This window comes from Arabidopsis lyrata, assembly GCF_000004255.2.
Source record: "Arabidopsis lyrata subsp. lyrata unplaced genomic scaffold ARALYscaffold_11, whole genome shotgun sequence".
NCBI classification, from domain to species: domain Eukaryota; kingdom Viridiplantae; phylum Streptophyta; class Magnoliopsida; order Brassicales; family Brassicaceae; genus Arabidopsis; species Arabidopsis lyrata.
The window spans coordinates 67,910-77,612 of NW_003302545.1; the positions used below are offsets into that span (position 1 = coordinate 67,910).

The 9,703-nt window shown below is 42.2% G+C and overlaps 1 protein-coding gene across 1 annotated transcript; it reads right to left on the reverse strand.

Annotated features, from left to right (window-relative positions):
* Positions 1-7,438: 7,438 nt before the first annotated feature.
* Positions 7,439-8,504, reverse strand: LOC110226879. Its single transcript, XM_021019736.1, has 2 exons — positions 7,771-8,504; positions 7,439-7,477 (listed from the first exon to the last, which is right to left on the reverse strand). Exons 1-2 carry the CDS (start codon positions 8,354-8,356, stop codon positions 7,470-7,472), a joined length of 594 nt encoding a protein of 197 aa, XP_020875395.1. The 5' UTR covers positions 8,357-8,504; the 3' UTR covers positions 7,439-7,469.
* Positions 8,505-9,703: the final 1,199 nt, after the last annotated feature.

A 9,703-nucleotide genomic window follows, 5' to 3' on the forward strand; every position in this document is an offset into this window, starting at 1 on the left:
TGAGTTTTCCAAGAAGAAATGGCGATTTGGAGCAGCCCTTGAAGCATAAGAAGCGGTCATGAAAGAAGCCTTAATAGCCTAGTCTTGAAGTTGTTCTATGAAGGGATAATGAGGAAGGATTAGCTTTAAGAGCTAAGTGGCTGACTTGGTGTTGTCAAAAGGCGCCCAAAAGTGTTCAACAATTCTCAAGCTTCAAAGGAAGCTAAAAGGATTTAAAGAAGCACAAGAAGAGGCGGAAATAGACCCCAATCGGTTGTGCAACCGATTGGCACAACCGATCGCCATGTCTTAGTACTCAAAGATGAGTACTTCTCGCCCATCTCCGAATCTAGCTCGTCCCGGGGCAAATGTTCCTCGACCATTCTTCATAAAATGGATGGTTGAGCGACGAAATTTCAATATGGGTCGAGGAAATATGTCATTTGACCGATGGAAATGAAGCTAGGGCGTTTCGGGAAGGCTCTCGTCGGACTCCGACAAATTGGCTCGACCATTTTCAAAATTGTCTCGACCAAACATCATGAAATACCCATAAGTACGGTGAATCTCGAAGATGGTACAGGGAATTATGAGTTTGGGTCGAAGAAAATTGAAGAGGTCTTGAAGCGGCACAAGAAGGTGCTAATACGAAGAAGAATTCAACCTAGTCTATCTCAAGGCTGACCCAAGAGGAAGATCCATGAAGATGAACCCAAGAGGCAGACCAAAGAAGAAGACTAAGGTGGAACACTTGAAGGCTACTCGGCATAAAACCCGAGTTAGCAACCCATGGAGAAGAAGAGGTGGATGAAGACCAAGGAGACATCAACCATAAAGAGAGAGACCTATGAAGGCTGAAGCTCAAATGGTGGTGCCAAGAGTCTCATCCAACCCATACAACAATGAAGACAAAAAGGCTATCTCTAAACCCTTACTCTTTCATTGTTATTTTTCATATCAATGCTCATTTAGAAATGCATAATTTGATCATATAGATAGACTTTCTTATTGATCCGCATGATTAGCTTACAAATTAAATGGTCATTTAAATGGTTAAGCATAATTTAAAACGGATTTAGGAGTCATCATTTGATTAGAATTGTGTAATTATTTGAATTAAATTGTCATGATTAAAATCTGAAATTTAATTTGGTCATTTGCATTGGTATTGAATTTAAACCGGATTTATAGCATGATTAATCTTGAATTTGAATGTTAAAATCCGAATTTTATTTGTGGATTAAAAGGACTTAGTCTTAATCAAAAGCTAGTTCATTTTAATCTTGTTTACTCTATCTAAGCTTATATTCTTATGGCATATACTTAAGATTTCTTTACATCTCTTTATTGAAGGTGTAAAAGAGAAGTGAGCCATTTTGGAAGCTAGATGAGAAGAAGAAGAACCGGTTGAAGATTGGAAGCTATGGCATGACACGGGAGAATTGGCGGTTTGACAAAGGAAGATCAATCCATGGTGGTGACCGAAAGGAGGAGTTCCTTAAGCGAGTACACACACGGAGGAGTAGAGTCTTATCGAGAGTCAAAGCAATTCCATCCAAACCATGACCATAGCTACATCATTCAACCATAAAGACTACACTCTTTTTCCCTTAAGCAAAGTTTTATCCCAAGTGGTTTTCTTTGCTAAGGTTTTTAACGAGGTAGTCCTTTATGTGTTGCAAGCTTGGTCTTTGGTTCCCGCCGATCAAGCTTGGGGGGGAGTATTAAGAAGAAAAGGCTAATCCAAAGCCTAAGGCCGAAGTCTACAAGACGAGGCCAAGTTGGTGTGGTTCAAGGAAGCATGACTTGACCACGCTCATCAAAGTCCAAGCTTTAACCTTTGTCCCTTACAGTTAAAGCTTGAGGGGGAGTATTGAACCGAATGAGCACAAGCCATGGAGTTCATAAGAAGCTAAGGAGAGTCAAGGCCGAAGTTCTCAAGACAAGGCCGAAGATCTCACCAAGACACGGAGGTGCAAGATTCGTGTAAAGTCACCAAGACACCGAAGTGCAAAATTGGTGTAATCTCGTAAGAAGAGTCAAGGCTGATGCTCTCAAGACAAGGCCGAAGACGAAACACCAATGTGCAAAATTAGTGTCAAAGTTATCATGACCTAATGTGCATAATTGGTGTCAAAAGATTATCAAGACCGGATGTGCAAAATCCGTGTAAGATGATCAAGTAGCGGACGTGCAATGTTCGGGTCGATCAAGAACCGAGTGTGCAAAGTTCGTGTAAAGTCAAGAGGAGAATGTGCAAAGTCCGGGTCGAAGATAAAGATGTGCAAAATTGGTGTCAAACCAATCACACTTAGTAGCCCGAGATTCAAATGCGTTTAAGCGCCAAAAGGAGTCTCATGTGGATAAGAAAGCAAGCAACTTGCATGGAGGACCACATGTGACATCATCAAGGACGCTCCTCTCCTTCCTAAGAGCCACATGTTGTGTTTTGAGGAAAAGCAACAAGTGGGAAGATATTTTGGAGCCATCACCTTCTAGAATGGTCCAAATCACTCTAAGCCACACGATCTACATCTTGTGGACGTTTTGGTAGATATGACCGTTGGATTTAGGTCTAGAAATGAGACAATTTGTCTCTTCTACTTTGTGTATAAATATGTAACACATGCTCATTAATAAAGCTAAGCTCTCACAATTGAGAAACAAAAACACTCTTTGTGGGATGTCTTCCCCTTATACTAAATCGTTTCCTTACACATTCAAATGGGTAGATTAGGGTCTGAATATTCTCGGGGATGAGATCAAGTCTTAGCAAAACATGTTCTCTAACCTTCCTCAAATTCTTTCTATTCCATTCTTCTAAAACGATTCTATAAGGGTATTTGGGATTTCTTTGGTATGAGAGAGTTTCTTCCTCTCATACTTATTCTTGAGTATACACAGCTCATATTGGCGTGTATAGCTCCTATTTTACCTCAAGAACAGCTCACATTGAGTTAGTTTCTTGATGGATTTACACATGAACACACAAACCCGATTTTGGTGTTCTTGTGATTCTCTTTGAGTGAAGCATGAGCTGCTCACTCTTGATTTGTCCCAGGCTCATAACCTGGCCATATTCCTCATATATTCTAACATCTATGTCCTGTTATAGTTCTAGTAGGAATCAATTCATCTTTATCATTCTTTATAACAGTCATTCCACCCTTCTTAGGTACACAGTAAACCGGAGATACCCAAGTGCTATCTGAAATAGGGTAGATTACGCCCGCTTCCAATCGTTTAAGTATCTCCTTCTTAACTACTTCTTTAAGATTAGGATTCAATCTTCTTTGTGGTTCAATGCTAGAGTAAGATTCATTTTCAAGATGGATCCTATGCATGCACAAACTAGGTGAGATTCCTTTAATATCAGACAGAGAATAACCAATTGCTCTCCTATACTTTCTAAGTTCATTCAATAGCAAATGCACCTCATCATCATTCAAATTAGCATTAATGATCACAGGGTAGGTAGAGTTTGTTCCAAGGAATGCGTACCTTAGACCTTGAGGGAGCGGTTTAAGATCAACTTTCGGAGCTTTAAGTTCAGACCAGTCGTCTAATGCACAAGTTGATGGTATCTCGAGTGGTATACTCGAGTGTGTGTTTTCGGCCTCCTCAGATGGTCTGCTCGAGTTGCTACTCGAGTAGTGTGCTCGAGTAGTTGCTGAATCGTCCTTAGTTACTGCCAAAACCTCTGTTATGTAAGAATGTGGAGATTAGGTTGCGAGAATGGGACTTAGAATAAGCGGAAATGGAGATTTGAGAGATTAGAGAGAAAGAGATTTGAAGATGAGAAAGAGAGAGATTATCTCTTCTTACTTAATTTGGCAATGTACAAGGTTTCTCTTTTAAAGAGATTTACAAAAGGAATATCCTTTAAGGATATGCTACTTTACATAAAGCAAAAGCAAAAGCAACACTCCACGTCAGCAGAGGAGAGGACGCTCCTTGGTTTGAATGCACAACGGCTCCAAGGGGAAGGATCCGGATGCTTCTAGAAGACTCTTGTCTTCTTCCTCTTTCCAATGTGTAACGGTCATGGATAAGGTTCTTGAAGCTTCTAGAAGAGCCTTGGAGAGGATCCAAGGCTAAATGGCCGAGAGAAAACTTCATGGGTCGAGCCAATTCTTCAACGGTACGGACAGACTCAAAGTTGGCCGTACGGGCGAGAACCTTAAATCGGTTGTGCAACCGATCCGCCTAACCGATCGATAGTGTAACAAGGCTTCGATTGGTTGTGCAACCGATTGTCACAACCGAGCGGCAAATCCCTTTGCTGACACGATCGGTTATGCAACCGATCGTAGTAACCAATTGTAAGACAAGTTACCCGTTTCTTCACTTCATTCAATACTCCCCCTCAAGTCTAACCGGAGAAGGATGGAGGTTAGACTTGGATCCAAATTCAACCACCTCATTAAAAACCTAAGTGTAGAAAACCTCATGGGATAAAACCACACTTAGGGAAAAAGAGTATGGGATATTTGGCTAAGAGGATCATGGCCGAGAGAGGTCAACGAGACCAAGTTTGTGATGAATGTACTCACAAACTTTGGTGCTAGCTCCTTTGGTAAAGATGTCGGCCAATTGTTCTTCAGTATCGGTGTAGCAAGGTAGGATGACTCCAAGTTGAACTTGTTCTCGGACCTTGTGACAATCCACCTCAATGTACTTCGTTCTTTCATGGAACACTGAATTTGAGGCGATGTGAATGGCGGCTTGATTGTCGCAATGCATGGTGATTGGCTTTGGTGTGTCAATTCCGAAGTCTTTGAGGAGAGCTTTCAACCACATAAGTTCAGTTGTGAGCTTTCTCATGGCCCGGTACTCGGCTTCACAACTTGAAAGGGAGACCACCTTTTGCTTCTTGCTTCTCCAAGTAACTAGGTTGCCACCAATGAATGTGCAATAGCCGGTGGTTGACCTCCTATCCTTTTTGTCTCCAGCATAGTCCGCATCACAGTATCCCACCAGCTCCGTGTTTTTGTTGCATCCCATCCAAATGCCTTGACCCGGAGCTCCTTTGAGATATTTGAGGATGCGGTTCACCATGTTCCAATGATGTAGCGTGGGAGCTTGCATGTGTTGACTTACTACATTCACAGCAAAGCAAATGTCAGGCCTAGTAATGGTTAAATAAATGAGCTTACCTACAAGTCTTCGATATTGTGTGACATCTTCGAAAGGCTTGTTGTCAAGCTCCCCCTTACGATTGGCCTTGTAGTCGTCTTCCAAGGGAGTCTTAGCTGGTTTTGCTCCAGCTAAGAAGATCAAGAGTGTACTTCCTTTGAGATAAGAAGAGACCTTCCTTTGATCTACAAACTTCTATCCCAAGGAAGTACTTTAGTTCACCAAGGTCTTTTATATCAAAAACACTCTTAAGAAAGGTTTTAGTCTCTTGAATCCCTACCTTGTCATTCCCAGAGATGATAATATCATCTACATAAACGAGAATGACTACTATACCTTCCTTGCTTGGGAGAGTGAAAAGGGGGTTGTCGGCTTCCGACTTCTTGAATCCTCTTTCCAGCAAGGTTGTGCTCAGCTTGTGGTACCAAGCTCTCGGGGATTGCTTCAAACCATAGATGGCTTTCTTGAGTTTAAAGACCTTCCCGGGTGCATTATGATCTTCAAGACCCGGTGGTGGCTTCATGTAGACTTCTTCTTCAAGTTCTCCTTGAAGGAAGGCATTCTTAACATCCATTTGCCAAAGTTCCCACTCCAAGTTGGTAGCTAGAGAGAGAACCACTCTAACCGTATGGAGCTTTGCGACCGGGGCAAACGTATCCAAGTAATTCACCCCATACGTTTGAGTGAACCCTCTTGCAACAAGCCTAGCTTTGTAGCGTTCAATGTCCCCATTGCTCTTGTACTTGATGGTGAAGACCCACTTGGATGTCACCGCCCTCTTGCCTTTAGGTAACTCTCCTTCTTCCCAAGTATGGTTATGTTCCATAGCTTGTCTTTCAGCGGCTATAGCTTCTCTCCATACTTGATGTTGGATAGCTTCTTCATAGGTTTGAGGAATCCAATGTTGATCAATTTGTCCAAGGAAGACTTGATGTTCCTCGGGAAAGTGAGCAATGGTACACACGGCTTGAATAGGATGAGCCACGGCTTGACTATTGTAGTAAACCCGAGTGTTCTTCCAATTTGATGGAGGGAACTTCTGTCTTTGACTTCTTCTTAGGGCTATAGGAGCTTCTTGGGATGTAGAGCCTTCATTATGATCTGATGTAGACAAATTCTCCTCTTCGGATAAAGTAGTCTCTTCCTCATGATCACTTGGAATCTCTTCCTCTTCAAGATTGTCTTCTTGAATATTTTCTTCTTCTTGTAAATGTTCTTCTTCCTCATGTTGTGATGTTTCTTGTTGTTGAGTAGGCTCCGGATTAGGATTTGATGAGTTGGTGTGACTTTGAGAGTTGCTTACACCAAGTCTTTCCAAGATAATTCGGAGGTTGCTAGCTCTATCCGAAGGTGAATGGGTGAGATCTTGAATGTCTTCCCAATTCTTTTCTTCATAGTAGCCTTTACCCTCAACAAACTTCACATCTCTTGAGACAAGAACTTTCCTTGTTTCCGGTATATAGCACTTGTATCCTTTTTGTGTGATTGAGTACCCGATAAACATGCCCTTGACACTCTTAGGTTCGAGTTTGTTTCTTTGTTCACCTATAAGGACAAAGCAAACACAACCAAACACACGTAAGTGATTGATAGACGGTTTATTCTTGTTAAGTACCTCAAAGGGAGAGGAATCTTGTAGGATCTTGGTTGGTGTCCGGTTGATCAAGTAGCAAGCTAGGACCACCGCATCACTCCAAAAACGTTTAGGAACATTGGTGTGGAACATCATCGATCTTGCCACTTCCATGAGATGCCTATTCTTCCTCTCCGCTACTCCGTTTTGTTGTGGTGTATAAGGGCAGCTTGTTTGATGGATTATCCCGTGCTTGGCCAAATGTTGCTTGAAGGCATGACTTGTATATTCACCACCATTATCGGACCTAAAGATTTTGATCTTGGCATTGTAATGGTTAGTGACATAGTTTTGAAAGTTGATAAAAGCCTCAAGAACTCTATCTTTAGAAGGTAACAAAGTTAACCAAGTATATTTAGACTTCTCATCAATGAATGTGACAAAGTATTTCTGATTTTCTCTAGATAAACAAGGTGAAGTCCAAACATCCGAATGAACCAAATCAAAACAATTCTCATAAATAGTATTAGACTTGGGAAATACGGATTTGCAATGTTTACCAAGGATACAAGCCTCACATTCATTATTCTTAAAGGAAATACTTGGTAACAAAAGACCTAAAGCACGAGAATGAGGATGTCCTAATCTAGCATGCCAAATAGCATTATTCGCATTAACAAGAATTGAGCTAAAGTGAGAAGATAGAGGAGTAGAAAGCTTTGTATCTTCAAGAACATAAAGACCATCCTTTGTACCTCCATGACCAAGCACTCTACTAGTCTCAATATCCTGAAAATGAACATCATTATGACCAAAGATAGCATAGCAATTAAGATCGGTAGTAGCTTTCTTAACGGATAACAAGTTAGAAGTGAAGGTAGGCATATAGAAAGCTTTAAACTTTTTGCTAAACAATTCTAAATCTCCTACTCCTTTAACCGGAATCTTATCACCATTAGCAATTATGACATTTCCCAAAGCTGGTTCAATGTTATTCATCAACTTAGAGTCACTAATCATATGAGAGGCTCCCGAATCAACAATAAGAGGTTTTAAAGCACTAAGAGCATGATAAGCGTTACCGGAAGACTCTTTGAGAGCCTTGATGAGTGCGTCGAGGTCAGAACGTCTCACAAGGTCGGAAGAGGCCATCATTGCGGCTCCATTTCCTCCCAAGGCTTGACTTGATGTTCCGGCTTGCTCTTGGCCTCCAAGGTTCCCTCCGGTAGCTTGATTTGCTCTTGGCTCTCTTCGTGCTGGCTTTAGGTGAGGGTGAAGAATCCAGCACTTCTCTTTGGCATGTCCACTCCGTTTGCAATGATCACACCATGGAGCTTTCCCACGGTTGGCATTGAAGTTCCCACGGTTGGCGGATGCAAGCTCACTTGAGTTGCCCGAGACAAGCTCTCCTTTGCTACCAAACAACCCGAGAGATCCTTGCTCCTTTTGGATTTGAGAACACACTTCTTCAAGGTTTTGGAGCTTGTCAGCACGGAGAAGATGCTTGATGAGGTCGTTGTACGCCGGACTCAAGGTGAAGAGTAGACCAAAGACCTTGTCTTGCTCACGCCTCTCGTTGATGACCGCCGGATCAAGAGTGTTGGGTCTCAACATCTCAAGCTCGGCCCAAAGAGACCGAAACTTCCCAAAGTGTTGAGTGAACTCCATGTCTCCTTGGGTCAGCTCGTTGATGGCTTTCTTGATCTCAAAAACACGGCTTAGGTTGGATTGGTTTCCAAAGACATTTTGCAAAGTTTCCCAAAGATCCTTGGGAGTCTCACAATAGGAGTATCCTTCAAGGATTGATGCTTCAAGGGAGTTTTGGAGAACGGATAAGACCATTTGGTCTTCTTGGAACCACTTGTCTTCATCAACAAGGGCGATCTCCAAGCCATCTTCGTTCGTGGTTGTCTCTCTTGGTGCTTCACTCTTGATGATGTGAGGCCAGAATCCACGACCGCACAAGATGGTCTTCATGGTTCTTGCCCAAAGCAAGTAGTTTCCTCCTTTGAGGGTGACTGGAGCACGAATCTTGGTGTTCTCCATGGTGAGAAGAATCGAAAAGAGAATGAAGATTGGAAAAGAGAATTTGCAAGAAGAATTGAGTATGTGGAGCTTTATGGCTCTGATACCATGTAAGAATGTGGAGATTAGGTTGCGAGAATGGGACTTAGAATAAGTGGAAATGGAGATTTGAGAGATTAGAGAGAAAGAGATTTGAAGATGAGAAAGAGAGAGATTATCTCTTCTTACTTAATTTGGCAATGTACAAGGTTTCTCTTTTAAAGAGATTTACAAAAGGAATATCCTTTAAGGATATGCTACTTTACATAAAGCAAAAGAAAAAGCAACACTCCACGTCAGCAGAGGAGAGGACGCTCCTTGGTTTGAATGCACAACGGCTCCAAGGGGAAGGATCCGGATGCTTCTAGAAGACTCTTGTCTTCTTCCTCTTTCCAATGTGTAACGGTCATGGATAAGGTTCTGGAAGCTTCTAGAAGAGCCTTGGAGAGGATCCAAGGCTAAATGGCCGAGAGAAAACTTCATGGGTCGAGCCAATTCTTCAACGGTACGGACAGACTCAAAGTTGGCCGTACGGGCGAGAACCTTAAATCGGTTGTGCAACCGATCCGCCTAACCAATCGATAGTGTAACAAGGCTTCGATTGGTTGTGCAACCGATTGTCACAACCGAGCGGCAAATCCCTTTGCTGACACGATCGGTTATGCAACCGATCGTAGTAACCGATTGTAAGACAAGTTACCCGTTTCTTCACTTCATTCAATATGTTGGAGACACAATCAGCTCTTCAAAGTACTTTGGACCTTCTACTTCTTTTTGTGAGTCTAAAAGCTTCTTATATCCCAAGGTCTCCAAGTGCAAATATCCGTCTTCTCCGTCTTTGGTTAAAGCACTCTGTAAGTGATCTTCTTCAGAAAGCTCTTCCAACAATTCGTCGGCTAATCTATCCATCTCTTCAATCCAGAAGACTTGTCCATCTATGGTGGGTTTCCT

Bases quoted from the DNA above. Each gene is read 5' to 3' on its own strand.
- LOC110226879 (XM_021019736.1), bottom strand. From the start codon at position 8,356: ATGGAGTTCACTCAACACTTTGGGAAGTTTCGGTCTCTTTGGGCCGAG.